The sequence below is a fragment of the Berghia stephanieae genome, chromosome 3 (genome assembly GCF_034508935.2).
Source record: "Berghia stephanieae isolate SIO BIC M18660-M18661 chromosome 3, UCSD_Bste_1.3, whole genome shotgun sequence".
NCBI lineage: Eukaryota > Metazoa > Mollusca > Gastropoda > Nudibranchia > Aeolidiidae > Berghia > Berghia stephanieae.
The window spans coordinates 35,080,464-35,096,735 of NC_088362.1; the positions used below are offsets into that span (position 1 = coordinate 35,080,464).

General features: G+C 37.8%; 1 protein-coding gene across 1 annotated transcript in view; it reads right to left on the bottom strand.

Annotated features, from left to right (window-relative positions):
- LOC144967626 (sodium- and chloride-dependent GABA transporter ine-like) overlaps positions 1-12,680 on the bottom strand; it is a 76,772-nt gene extending 64,092 nt beyond the window's left edge. The window contains exon 1 of the mRNA XM_078905136.1: positions 12,345-12,680. Within this exon, the coding sequence (XP_078761262.1) occupies positions 12,345-12,462 (118 nt within the window). The 5' untranslated portion in view covers positions 12,463-12,680. The remainder of the gene's footprint in view (positions 1-12,344) is intronic.
- Between the last annotated feature and the right edge of the window lie 3,592 nt (positions 12,681-16,272).

Sequence of the window (16,272 nt, forward strand, 5' to 3'; positions counted from 1 at the left end):
CGGCTACCTGGAGAAATACTTGTAAATGTTCCTCATTGTAACAAATGTGCATTTTTAATCCATAATTTTATCAGTTTCTATGAATGTAGAAATCACAACAGCAAGCTACGTACCCTGGCTTTCAACAAATAAATTGTAACAATTGTTTATGTCAAATGTGCACAAAGTGTACAATTAATTCTCTTATTAATAGGATTCAATAGTCTGATGTCAAGTCCACCCAGCAACGAGCAGCTTGGTTCTAAACAAAGAATATCGGTACTTTTTATTCTTCATGCTGGCTAGAACTTTTTCACGTCATGTGATCAGAATGTATAAAAGTCTATAAAAATGCTATTCCAATATGATAGATTTTATGCTTAAATTATCAATTTATTGTTGTGTTTTGTCTGCATTGTAAAGCGCCTCTGAGCACATTGTGGATCTAGGCGCTATATAAATTCATCCATAACTTTACGAAGGCCACGATTGAACCGTAGCCATCGTTAAGTTATAGCCTGACACTGGAACCCAAAAAGACTGGCATTTTGACGTCATTATTTGGTTTTTGCACCGCCTAGTGAGTTGTTGTTAGTAATGCTCATGGAAACAAGTTGTCCTATTGGCTGAACTATTGAATACAACTCACGATTTGTTTTCTCTTGTGGCCAAAGACTGGCATTTTGACGTCATTTTTTGGTCAGAGTCAGGCTACAAGTAAACGATGGCTACGATTGATCCCAGGGTGGCAATGGTAGTGAGTCGTGAACATAGTGGGCGAGCTCAGTGATCATTATCATAACAGAATTCACTGTGTATAATATTGTTAATGTAAAACATCAAACTGCTCAATAATCCCAGACCCTTCGTTCTTTATATATCTACCGTAAAGAAGAAAAATCCTAAAGCAGGGTACTGTAACCGATGGGAAAAATCGGCTTACTGTCACTCACAATCCTAGTGTTCGAGCCAATGGGAGCGATCTATATTAACTTTCCACGCGCTCGATGTCATTGGTCACATTGCAAAGTGTGTTCAAAATGACCCACATAGTGAAAAATGTTCACAATTTGAGAAATATCCAACATCACAATTGGATTCAGTAGTCTGATGTCATGCCGCCCGGCAACGGCGGCCATCTTGGTTCTAAACAAATAAAATCTTTACTCTTTATTCTTCATGCTGGCTAGAACTTTTCATATGTCTTGTGATCAGAATGTGTAAAAGTCAAAACATGATCAAATGTATGTGTTTTTTTCTCTGGATACGCTTTTATGCTCGTCGGAGAAATTTTCATACGGGCGTCCGCCATTGTTCCGATAGTTTAGAGCCAGTATTACTAAGTTACCATGCGTCATTAAGAAGGAAGTGACGTTACGACTGTTGAAGAGTATTGGTCATTTTCCTCAGCAAGACACATGAGTATGTTTACAACTTTCATAAACAAAGCAGCTTGCTTACATTTATTGAGAAATGTCCAATTAGTCTAGAGGAAACCTTCATAACCCTTTCATAACGTCCGCCAAAAATGTTTTAACGGAATCGGAATGCGATATATATGCGGAGTGTTATCATGATTAGTGCCGGTCTGTAGACATTGAGCATTTTTAATAAAATGTGATTTTGTATGCGATAATCATAGGATCCATAATTGGTTACAATGGTTTTCCATACGTGACTCGCGGTTTGGCCTTGACACAGCACAGACTAAATGTGTCAGTTCACGGCAGCAAACGTACACGCCGACTGCTCCGTCTGTTTTGTTTTATCAGAACACTGATGTCTATAAACCATATTAGGTACCCTTTTATGCCCCCATCACAGTTAAATAAAAGGTAAATGTTTTAAAAAAATGTTTTCAGTTAAAGTGACCCACTTTCATTCTTTCAATCATTCATTCATGTTTTCTTTCTTTCCGGTAGGTAGTAAAAGTATGGTGCTCCGTTTGAGCACAATATTTGTTACTGGGTACATGTATGTGTATAGTGCACTGTCCACTAAAGCGCTTTACAAGGGATCCCTCTCTAGCCAACAGAAACACTTAACAATTTGAACTGATGTAATAGCAATATATATATATATATATATATATATATATATATATATATATATATATATATATATATATATATATATATATATATATATATGCTCCTGGCAACCTTTTTTCCATTGATTCCAACTCTGAAAAAAAAAAGAGAAAAGAAATATTTGTCCTATTACTATTAACTCATCACTATTATACTCCTTTTAAAAAAATAATATTTTGAGCCATGTGGCCCCTGGTGCCTGAATTTATCCCGGTTTCTGTAACGTTAATCGCCCTCATAGCGATTGTCTGTTTAACACTCAAACACTCTACCATTCAGCGATGGGCCCTTAGCCTTCACACCAGCAGTCGTCTTCTGAAATGTTTGTCTGAATTGACTGAGAGTTCCAAAAAGGACTTTCTGGAAGTGCATAAAGAGGAAACGAATGCGCGTAAAGCTAGTGATGCGCTGGACAGGGAAAAAATTCGGACAAAATTAGATAGATGCATCAACCCCTAAGTGCAACTGCGCATCCTGTTTGCCTTGAGAACATCGCTGATGGAAAAGTAAGCCCTCAATCCGTCAATGTATACGATTCTATCAGCATCGGTACCACGGACATGAAAGAATTTGAGAAAACATGGCCCCATGAATTCTATAAAGCACTTTCTACCAAAGTGACAACAATGGCAGCCGGGAAAAAATATATTCAAAGTGACCGTGGTCCAATATACGACACAAGTTTGATTTATTCTCGCGCTATGGGATTAATGGCTTGTCGAGATTTTGACATGGAGTCTCTCTTTAAATATGAACTGGCACCATTCCCGACATCTTTATTCAGTGACAATGGAGACATACGTACTGCTACTACAAAAGCTGCTCTGAAGAGAAATCTGCAATAAACTGTCTCTGCTTGTGGGGGACAACATCCTGAGATCGTGATCTTAGATGGATGCGCACTTCTTTATTGTGTAAACTGGCCATCCAAAGGAACCATCCAAGACTATGTCAATAGTTTTTGGACACTCTTATTGCCGAAAATGGACAGAAGTGACGTGCACCTTGTCTTTGACAGATATCATGATTTCAGCATCAAAAGTGCTACTCGACAAAGTCGCAGTATAAAAGTTCGAACGGTACACACTCCTCTGCCTGCTCAAGGCTCAATTCTTGCTGCAATGAGAACAAAAAGCAATTGATTAGCATACTCTGTACGGAATTAATGTCCAGGGCTGTAGCTCAACCACGTGAAAGGCGTCTCGTTATCACAGGACAAGAAAATGCTCCTCTCCAAATTAAAAATGGAAAAGTCTCCACAAGGACAGACTTGGAGACGACACACGACGAAGCGGATGTCCTTATGGTGAAACAAGCAATACATGCTGCTTCATTGACCAATGTTGTTAAGGTGGTTAGTGACGATACGGATGTCTTTGTACTGTTAGTTCATTTCTACCACAAGCTTGACTTGGACTCCAGTCACTGCTCGATGATGATGGAAGCTACAAGTAGGGACCGTGGACTTGTTGACATTGGGAAAACGGTCTCGAGAAATCAAGAAATTGCGCCTTATCTTCTTGCAGCACATGCGCTATCTGGCTGTGATACTGTGGCTAAACCGTATGGTATAGGGAAAAACACAGTCATCAAAGTTCTTCAAAAGGGACACAGACTAGACAACCTTGGAAACACCAGTGCCAGTTTTGAAGATGTTATCAAGAAGCCACCTTCTTCATAACTGCATGCTACGGCGTTCACGATGAAGCAACTATGCCTGCGCCAGGTACAAAGTTTGGCTGAAGAAAACGGGGAAAAATCATTAAAAAGGTCCCTGACTTGAAAACCATACCCCCTACCTCAGAAGCATTCTGTGAGAACACCAAAAGAGCGCACATTCAGACAGCATTTTAGTATCATAGTCTTCGAAAAACTCCCCCAGATTTACAACCAACAGATTTTGGATGGATGAAGTTGCCAGCAACCAAATCACTTGTTCCAACCACAGTGCCAAGCAACACACCGAGTGTACCGCCCGAGTTGTTAGAGACTATTCAATGCGGATGTTCTTCTGAACAACCTTGTGGATCATCAAAATGTGGCTGTGTTGCCGCGCAGCTTCCATGCACAATATTTTGTAAATGCCATGATCGTGAGTGCTGTCAAAATCTCCTTTATCAAGCTGCTTCCATGTCAAGCGATGAGTCAAGTGACAAAGACATTGATGATGAGTGATGTAGTTTACCAGAGATACATGTCAGATATGCCGAAAATTGTCATTCTATTTTTTGTACTTCAGTAAATATCAATGTAAAAAAGCAAAGGCGAAGAAAACTAAAGACTCAAAACAAGGCACGGTCTCTCTATATGGAGACTCTCTCCGTGTTTTTGTGTGATCTGACACCTTTTCCACACAAAATGTCAATTTTGATTATCCCAATTATACTTTCACCTCTGTAGGAAATTTAAATACCAACAAATAGCATAAATAACCTAAATTCTGTATTGGTCTTGTCAAGGCCTTCAATTTGATACCAAACACGGCTATATTTGGGTCATTTTACGAGACCATCTTGGCAGTGACCTTGACCTTTTGGATAGTTAAATTGCTAATAACTTGTCAACTATTCGGCCAATTTTTAAAAAAGAAGTATTTTTGTAATTGATTTGACTAAATCTTTCATTCTATATAATATAAAATGATGTTTGAGGATTTTTAAAAATGACCTTTTCGTGACCTTTGTGACGTAATTTCTCAAAATGCTCAATGTGCTCAGGGCAGCACTATTCAGACATTTAATCTTGAGATGTTCAACTTTGATAAAATGCAAAAAAAAATTTGGCGGACGCTTTTTTTGGGTTATGGTTAAAATCATGATTTGGCAACCAGACTAAATCGTTGTACAGCAAATAATCATGTGATGATTGGACGAGGTTGGACGAAAACATGAATATAGATCGCTCCCATTATCATTCAAATCCATCAGAAGGTTGTGAAGATATCCACGTCAACGCGTGCGCATGGAATGTGGAACGGACTAGAGATAGAACGAAATTGATGTCACTCAGGTCTTTGGTATTGTTTGTTTTGTTGGGGGTTTTTTTTTTAGGTTCTTTTTTTTTTTTGGACATCCGCGTTTATGAGTAATTCTCACAAAACTGTAATAACCAGAGTATAAACGTTTAAGGTTACACATAGTTCTGTGTGTTGGTTCGTTATACTTCCGGGTGGCAATGTTGTGAGCTTCTCAGCCAAGCGCACACTACCTTTCAACAACATAATAAACGCTTAAGATGCGTCGTTTTGCTTTGAGACGACATATTCAGGTCAAGTGTCTTTGTTCCAGGTCATTGATTTCGAGTAAAACTAGGGCGACTGGCTAGTCTCTCTCTCTCTCTCTCTCTCTCTCTCTCTCTCTCTCTCTCTCTCTCTCTCTCTCTATATATATATATATATATATATATATATATATATATATATATATATATATATATATATATCCCTCTCTCTCTCAAGCTCTCTTTATCTCTTTCTCTCTCTCTCTCTCTCTCTCTCTCTCACACACACACACACACACACACACGCTCTCTTTCTCTCTCTCTCTGTCTCTCTCTCTCAAGCTCTCTTTCTCTCACACACATTTCCTCTCTCTCTCTCTCTCTCTCTCTCTCTCTCTCTCTCTCTCTCTCTCTCTCTCTCTCTTCTCGGTCTCTCTCTCTCTCTCTCTCTCTCTCTCTCTCTCTCTCTCTCTCAAGCTTTTCTCTCACATACTCTTTTTTTCTCTCTCTACCTCTCTCTCTCCCTCTCAGGTTCTAGTCAGATCTTCAAATACATCGTGTGTCTGTGTGTGTGTGTGTGTGTGTGTGTGTTTGTGTGTGTGTGTGTTTGTGAGTGCGAATGTATACGAACAAAGAAAGTACGAATATAAAATGGATTATTTGATCAATGAAAATAAATTGGGACCCAATATTATCTATAAAACGACGGTCCACTAGCAATCCCAATCGTACCAGCTTTAACACAGGTCTTGTCGTGGCTGGTCTGCACATAATATCTTTACATGAGATAAAACAAGCAACGTTGTTACCAAACATCTGTACGCGTTCGTCTTAATGATGGCCATCATAATCTACAATCTATCCAACCACTGACCACGCTCGACATGGCTTGAGATTAAAGACAGCTAAGAAGTTTTAAGTAAGGCCTGTCTCTCAAGTCAAGACGCTAGCTTACTACTCGTTATTATTGCCTTGGTCATTTATTGTGAATTTAGGGGGAAGGTGGCGTGGACGTGATAGGTATCCAAACAAACACATTTTTGTTTTTTTAATAGGGTTGTAGATCAACCACCACCACCACACTATCATCACTACCACTACTACTACAACCACCACCACCACCACATCATCTTCATTAACACTACTACTTGAACCACCATCACCACCAAATCATCATCACTACCACTCCTACAACAACCACCACCACATCGTCATCATTACAACTGCTACTACTACAACTACAACCACCATCACCACCACATCATCATCACTACTACTACAACCACATCACCATCCCTATCACCCTACTACAACCACCACATCACCATCCCTACCACCACTACTGCTACAACCACCACATCACCTCCCTACAACCACTACTGCAACAATCACCACATCACCATCCCCACCACCACTATTACAACAACTACCACATCACCATCCATGCCACCACAACTACAACCACTATTACATCATCATCTCTACCACCACCATCACATCACCATCCCTGCAACTACTATTAAAACCACCACAACGCCACCCCTACCACCACAAATACTACTGCAACCAGTGTTGCAAGCGCCGTAAAAACCTTCAAACAAATTTAGCTCAACTCCAGGGACGGCTGGTAATAATGGGCAGGGTGGGCAAATACCATCACCATGCACCCCGTAATGATAAACCAGGATACGCTGTTCTTATAATCACCCCCCCCCCCCCCCCCCAACCACTCCACTCCGCCCACATCGTCATCTCATCGTCGGACAATTAACTCCGATTTTGCTGTCTGGCCTCTCGAGTTCTAGGTCGGGCGACACGGAATGAGCCCTCCTTATAAATCAGTGAACACTAAATAGAGATTTTGGCAAACGAACTTTTTCTTATTTATTGCCTTACTTGTGCTGGTACCATTGATGTAATGACTTTGGGAAAGTTCCAGTATTGAATTAAATTGATTAATTTACTAATATTATGTCCGCTATTAACGATCTATCGCGGCAACAAAAAGAACTTAGGATCAGGATACAAAACACGAAAGACTCGGAAGAAATAATAAACCTGAAAACGGAACGAAACAAAATACTGCATTCAATTCGATCACTTACAATAAAACACAGAAACGAGGAATCAGACAAAAAAGTGGAAGACATAGAAAAGTCCAAAAATAACGCATCGTCTATGTTCAAAGCGACGAAATCTCTGAACCGAAAACCATTCGAGAACCCAAAACTACAGGATAAATTTGGCAAACAGACAACAAATCCCAACGATATCCTTGACATTGTAACTGACCACTTCCAGCAGAAATTTCACAAACAAGTCTCACAAATATCGCCCTTCTCAGGAAACCCTAGAGACCTAAACAACCGCATCACAACAACTGAAGTTAGAAATAGCATAAAGTGCCTAAACAATAACAGATCCCCAGGCGAAGATGAAATTCCCGCTGAATTGCTGAAATGCGGTACCTTCTCCCTGGATCTGAGCATTGCAAACATAATGAACAAAACATTCTCAACACACAAAGACTGGGACATAAACAGCGGTGTCCTAATTACAATACAAAAACCAGGAAAAACGAAAGGGCCCGTAAACAACCTGCGCCCAATAACATTACTGAATACCATAAGAAAAACACTGTCAACTATTGTCCTCAACAGAATTAGACCGAAAATAGGAAAATATCTATCACATAGCCAAAGCGGGTTTCGCCAAGACCGAAGCACATCGGACGTTGTATGGACACATAAATGGTTGGCAGCAAAGGCACTCAAAGAAAACATATCCATAACAATAACCGGAATCGATATGTCCGCAGCCTTTGATACGATCGACAGAGGAAAACTTTTGGAGATATTAACAGACATAGTAGACGAAGACGAGCTCCGAATAATCCGATTTCTCCTCAGCAACACAAAGATACAACAATGGATATACGGGGCCACAAAACAGACGCAGTTCGAAAGTAACATCGGGACCCCCCAAGGAGATAGTCTGAGCCCGATTCTGTTCACAATATACTTAGAACACGCTCTGAAAGAAGTTCGAAAAGTCATTCCAAAAACCAACGACTCATATTGAGAATGCAATCCCTAGAGAAATCGCCTATGCAGATGATGTCGATTTTATTGGATCAACACCAGCAAATATAGACATCATACAAAATACCCTCATGAAATATAACCTCCAAGTCAATGCCAATAAAACCGAATTTACAACAACAATATCGAGGAACAAAGAGGAATGGAAAAGAACAAAGAAAGTAGGCTCACTAATTGGAGACACCGAGGATGTACAAAGAAGAAAACAGCTATCAAACGCCGCACTCAGTAAACTCAACAATGTATGGATTAGAGGTGACAAAATAAAGAGAAAAACCAAACTGAAACTGTACCGTGCTCTTGTAAAACCGGTACTTCTGTATAACTGCGGCACTTGGGCGTTGACAAAATCCGAAGAAGAACATCTGGATGCCTTCCATCGCACACAGCTAAGAAGGGTACTGGACATCAAATACCCAAAAAAGATCTCAAATGAATCACTCTATAAGATCACAAAAGAAAGACCAATCTCCCTTGACATTTTACAACAACGATGGCAACTTTTCGGTCACATACTACGCAGGGACAAAAACATACCAGCTAACCAAGCCATGTCGGGATACTTCCAAAAACACGGGAACCTTTTCAGAGGAAGACCGATCACAACACTCCCTGTGATCCTAAACAAAAACCTCACAACACTTAGACAAAGCATTAGTCTCATAACGGCAGGGGACCTTGAAAATCTGAGAACCCTAGCAGAGGGCCGGCAATATTGGAGACACCTCACACAGGAAATACTGGAAACAGCCAAGGCGACCCGATCTTTCGGCCGAGACGCGAAAGGCATCTAAGTCAGTAAGTCATGTCAATTTAGACGTCTAGTATTAATCTGTGTTCTTTTTATAAATTTGTTTATCCATTTAAATTATTTCTTTTTTTTTTCTCTCTCGTTTTCTTTAGTGCTTCTCAAAACTCATTTATTTAAATTTTCTTTTTTTTTTTAACAAATTAATTTGTTAGTTCTTTTTTTTCAAATTATTAAAGTAATTACCGCTGTATTTTTATTGCCAGATTAAATATTTTTGCAAAACAATGTAATTTTCTATTGTATTCCCTCTAATAACAAAACACTTTTATTCAAAAGTCACGACTTAAATATAAAATACAACCACCATTTTGGTTTTCTCAACAATTGAATTAGTATATTATGAGAAATACTCTTCTGAGAAAGGAGAGAGTTGAATTCTAACTAGACGTTACAGAGGAAATAAATACGTTTAAAGGAAGGGTGGGCAGATTCCGTACTTGCCCGTCCTGACATAGGTACATAAGATAGTTCGTGATGAAGAGGCGGGAAGCTAGGGGTTGGTTGGGTAAGGAGCAAAGATAACACGGTCGTTATTGTGATAGTCTAACGAATGCATGAGGAGAGATTGGTTGCATTATTTTGTCTTAATTGTATTGTATGAACTATTGGCGAAAGCCTAAGATTAAATAAACTTTGTTTTTGTTCGTCTTATTTTGACTATGATACTTGTCATAGCAGACCTGCCTACTTGAAATAGGAAAATAAAAATCGTAGTTTTCAGGGTTAATAAATTATCGTAGATATATTAACTACCCTTTAAAAAGATCACCGAATTTTCGTCTGTTATAGGTATCAAATTTTTAAAAAACGAGATAAACTGATTGGAAACGTAATTATGATGGTGGTGGTAGTAATGATGATGGTATTATTATTATTATTATTATTATTATTATTATTATTATTATTATTATTATTATTATTATTATTATTATTATTATTATTATTATTATTAATATTATTATTATTAGTAGTAGTAGTAGTATTGTACGTATTGGTGGTATTACGATTGTTGTATTTTTTTGTGGTTATTAATGGTATCAGTTTATTGTTTGGTTCCATTTACCATTTTTTTTTCCACTTTCATGTATGTTGTCATCAAATTGTATGATTTATTGGCGAAAGCCTAAGATTGAATAAACTTTGTAATATCGTATAGTAATCATCATTGTCGGCGACATCGTCGTTGTCATCATAATAATCATCATCATTAACAACAATAACAACAACATTAACAACAAGTACTACAATAGCAATAAAAACAATATCAACATCATCATATTATAATTTCCGTCATCGTCTATCATTCTAACCAACAGCACCACCAAAACCACTACCATAATTAATCCTCCCTCACCGTCTCCTCTTCCTCCTCCATCACCACCACCGCTACCACTATTCCAACCACTACCACCACCGGCACAATCATTCTAACCACCAAGAGAGCCGAGGAGAGCAGTAAAAATGATGCAATTTGAGCTCTAAATGAAACTCGAGTCATATCGCTGTTGTTGCTTCTCGATGAAAACTTTAAAGTTACTACGTACTACTGAAAACCAGTAATGTAACAGAAGTATTAATCCCGCCGTTGAGGGATTAAAGCAACCCTTTAATTTTTTGAGTGAACGAAATGGACTTGTATTGTCAAGGTGTTGTCGCATTATGTCTCTTCGCTTTATTTCTTTGTTGTATTCTCTTTCGTGATTCATTTTTGATTACGTTTGGAATAATTAAAATCTGCTGGTATTGTCATTTCATTGTGAATGTGATTATTTGTGGTTGAAATATTTTTGTTTTAAAAGGTGAAAAAAAATAAAATAAAATAAAATATATATTATATATATATATATATATATATATATATATATATATATATATATATATATATATATATATATATGACCGAATCATCTTTGCCCCACCACTATAAATAGGCTAGAACTGCCACTGCTTAACTCTCTCTCTCTCTCTCTCTCTCTCTCTCTCTCTCTCTCTCTCTCTCTCTCTCTCTCTCTCTCTCTCATTGTCGTAGTGAATTCTGAGCTGCCAAGTACTATGGAATGCAAAATGTAATGTCCAAAGATACAGCTTCAAAAAAAGTAATAAATAAATATAAAAAGAACAAATTATCTTACACGGAATGTTTCGGACTCAAAACCCTCCTTCAGCCAATAACAAAAAACGGTTTTAAAAAAACGTTAATACATCGCATTAAGTACAAACCGGCGCGTGGCGCCATTAAAATGTAAATCGAATTGTACAAGTTGAGATCAGTTGAAATATAATACCGGGTTGGGAAGGTAGGTTACAAATGTTATCAATACTGACGCACACTGGGAGAAAAAAAAACCGTTTTTGTTTGGGTTTTTGTTTTTTTTGTTTGTTGTTTTTTTAATTTGCGCGGGGAAAAAAACACTTATTTCTACATTAATAAAATCGATGGATTAAAATGATCCCAACTTGTCAAAAATTATTTAACAAAGATATCGAATCAATGTGAACTTATTTAAAGATAGGGTAAACGTTGCTTCCGAATCGATCAAAAGTTTGGCACATTTTGATGATCAATAACTTCAGACTGTGCTCTTCCTTATTTAATCCTATCGCAGACGGACGTTGAAATGGAGGTGCTCCATTGAAAGTATGATATAAACTAAGACTATAGACTACAACCTAACAATAAAGACGTTATTTATGAATGAAAATGTTTTCACAAAAAAATAATAAAGCAGCGATACGACACCCGCTTTACTGAATCCCGACGTGCACTCATTTGCAGGCCTGATAACCCAATTCATTATGAGCTCATTGTTGTAATGGATATTTATTTTTTTTAATGACGCAAAATATTGTCCATTACATTTACAACAATGTTAAACTAGGCCCATGAGTGAGTTCGGAAGTCAGGCTTGCATAAATGTCCACGTCGCTGGAGCCTTTACGCTTTGTCGTTGGTGGAGGATCTTGAAAGGAAAGGAAGCATGGGGGAAATGATGATTTTTTAATTTTTTTAAAAATCGGTATCATACCAATAGGTCATGCAAACCCCGTTCCTGTTGTCTAACACAATACGAGGCAAAGCCGGTTCGGCCTTGGATATTATGTAAAGATAAAATAACATTGAAATTAGATGTATTTGTTACTCACCTCCGCCACTTCTGAAGCAAAGATACGGAAATCTCCACACATTTCCTAAACCCACAGCATAACCTATGATAGCCAGCATAAATTCTAGTTTTTTACTCCAATTCTGTCGTTCCTCCATTATTTTATAAATTATTATTTAATCTGAAATAAACACGACGTTGCGATGAACGAAATATAAAGAAATAATTAATTTAAAAGAACACGCGTCTCTGCTGTCCACTATTCACAACACAACCTACAACTGGGTGCGTGCGTGTTGCGAGTTGCGAGTGTGTGTAAAAAATCTCTCGACTCTAATGTTTTCCCATCGGTTCCGTTTGATCACCGCGCGATACTGACGGCTCAGCGCACATCTTCCCTACCCTCTCACTCACGCAGCGCGTCCTTATCGTTCGATTGGGGTTTGGATATCAATGATTTGTACCGATAATCGAGGCGATTAGCGATTAACGTTATTATCGGATAATTCGATAAATATCATGCACCGTGGAGAAACAGATAAAAATTAGAAAATGTTTGAATGAATGAATGAATGAATGAATGAATGAATGAATGAATGAATGAATGAATGATGATGATGACGACGACGACGACGACGACGATGATGATGATGATGATGATGATGATTATGATGATTATGAATATTATGATGATGATTATTTTAACAATGATGATGATGGTCGTGGTAGTTGTGGTGGTGGTTTATCATGGCGTGATATGAATTACAAATATTTGTGGGAATCAGACCGTGTGAGAAAAAATGGTACGTGCAAATGGGCCATAAAGGGGCCATACCATGGCGTACTAAAAGAGTCATTATAGTAGGGCTATGGGCCATACACATTGGGATTTTTACGCGGGCCGGAACTGGAGACGTGTTGGCGCCACTGATCAATACAAACCGACCGTCACCGGTTAAAGTTACTGCCTCTCTATTCTATCTTTTCGTCTTGTTCACAATCGTGATTATTTCTCTTTTAACTAAATTATTATATCAGACTATGAAAGGAACGAAATTGACTTCACTCAACTTTTTGTAAATGTTTTGAGACAGCCATTTTATTATTATTATTATTATTATTATTATTATTATTATTATTATTATTATTATTATTATTATTATTATTATTATTATTATTATTATTATTATTATTATTATTATTATTATTATTATTATTATTATTATTATTATTATTATTATTATTATTATTATTATTATTATTATTATTATAAAATAATAATAATGCTGAAAACTTATATAGCGCTCAAGGACAACTATAGTATAGTATAGTAATCCTTGATAGCGCTATAACTCCGAGACACCAGACTCTTAGCGCTTAAATTACAAATTACTTTGGCTGACACATGCTCATTCACACACACAAGCACACACACACACACACAAACACACACACACACACACACACAACACACACAATAGAAACCAGACAGACCTATCTTGCTTCTCATAACATCTACTAAAGACGAAACAGATATGTTTTAAGCGAACGTTTAAAAATAGACAAAGATTCTTTTTCACGAATGCTCTGTGGTAAGGCGTTCCAAACAGACGGTCCGAAATGAGAAAAGGACCTCATTCCAGCATTTTTCCGTATTCGAGGGACAACTAGTTTGGTGGAATCACTGGCCGAACGTAAAGGGCGGGGTTTTGAATATCTTTCAATTAGTTCCGAAATGTAAGAAGGGGCAGTACCTTCAAGACAACGATACACTAAAACACAAGCTTTGAATTTAATCCTTTTCTCAACAGGCAGCCAATGCAGGTCATGAAGCAGAAGTCTGGCAGAATCGCACCTACGCTTCATGAATACTCGTCTGGCAGCGCTGTTTTGGACAATCTGAAGACGTCTCAGATTATATTGCGAAACGCCAAACAACAGAGCATTGCAATAATCCAATTTCAATAGTACGAGGGACACAACCAGGTGTTTGGTCACATCCTGAGATATGAACCGTCTAATGAAAGCAATCTTTTTTAATTGGAAAAAGAGAGATCTAACCAAATTATTAACCTGATGCTCCATCGACAGTCCAGAGTCTAAGAATGTGCCAAGGTTTTTCACTTTATCAACAATTTGAATGGAGGCATCCCCCAGCTTCAAATCTGTATCACTTTTCCACTTCCTGTTCCCAACATACAGCACCTCTGTCTTATCATCATTTAGTTTCAGTCTGTTCTCATTCATCCATTTCTTAACACTTTGGATACAATTCTTACTATCGGCTGATACTTCTTGTAAATTTCTCGTATTGGAAACGCAGTACAATTGCGTATCATCAGCGTATTGGTGGTAAGACAGACCGAAACTTCTGATGATTTTAGACAGAGGTCCAACGTACAGAACAAAAAGAAAGGGTCCAAAATACTGAACCCTGGGGAGCCCCACAATCAAGAATGACTTCCTCAGATCTATATTCATCCACCATAATAATCTGTTTACGATTAAACAAATATGACCTAAACCAATCAAGTGCTACACCAGACACGCCATAAGTAATTTCAAGACGTTTGAGGAGAAGATTGTGATCAATAGTATCAAAAGCAGGCGATAGGTCAAGCAAACTCAGCAAAGAGCATGAACCATTGTCTATGATAAAGAGGAGGTCATTAACAACCCTAACAAGTGTTGTTTCCGTCGAATGGTGTTGCCTATAAGCCGACTGAAATTTTTCTTCAAGACAATTATTTTTAAGATGAGACACCTAATTGTTTCAAAACAAACTTTTCTAAGATTTTAGAAAGAAAAGGAAGATTAGAGACAGGGCGATAGTTTTTTAAGTTCTCTTTATCTAGATCAGGTTTTTTCAAAAGGGGTTTGACATGAGCAACTTTGTAAATGTCTGGTACAGCACCTGACTGCAGCGAATTATTAACAATACATGTAAATGGTGTTAAAGTTACATCAATGCACTTTTTTTTAGAAAGGCAGTATTTATGGGATCTAAATCACAACTTTTAGTTGGAGACGAGATAATGCAGTCACGTAAGTCAGCTTCAGTGATCATTGAAAAATCTGTTAACGAATCACCATGAAACTTGTCAAATGTTGTTTGGATCGATTCAGATGAGAGTTCTTTCCTGATGGTATCCGTTTTTTTTCTTTAAAATATTGACCAAAGCGAGTTGGTAGATCTGCACGATCGATTAAAGATGGGAGAGCTGCTTGCGTCTGTTGTCCCAGCAGATCCTTGGTCAGGGCAAAGAATTGTCTCGAACGCTCGACGTTTTTCAGGCTGACTTCATAGAATTTCTTTTTGGCCCTGAAATTGACGGCTTTCGCATCATTTCTAGCCGCGATGTACAATTTTTTGTCAACAGCATCTCTGGACTTGAGCCATTTTCTTTCTGTCCGCCTCCTGGCTAATCCAGTCAATTTCATTTCGGTATTATACCAGGGTGCTTTACATCTCACCCTTACTGTTCTGGTTTTTAAGGGAGAATGCTTGTCCACCGTACCAACAATCGACTCGTGGAGACCATTTGCATCATGTTTATTTTCAACGTTATGGTCAAGGTCTTGTTTAAAAATGTTCATGTTTATATTCTTCATATTACGAGATGTTATCATTTTTTTTATTTCAAGCTTCACTGGGAATAAAACGCAAAACACAATTAAATGATGGTCCGATATTAATTTATCAATATTCGAGACAGGTGAAGAGAGAGACTGTTCAATGTCTGTAATGACATGATCTATGGTGTGGCCATAGTTGTTTGTAGTAGTAGTGGTAGTAGTAGTAGTAGTAGTAGTAGTAGTAGTAGTTGTAGTAGTAGTAGTAGTAGTAGTAGTAGTAGTAGTAGTAGTAGTAGTAGTAGTAGTAGTAGTAGTAGTAGTAATAGTAGTAGTATTGTTGTTGTTTCTTTTGTTATCATCATCATCATCATCATCATCATCTTCATCATCAT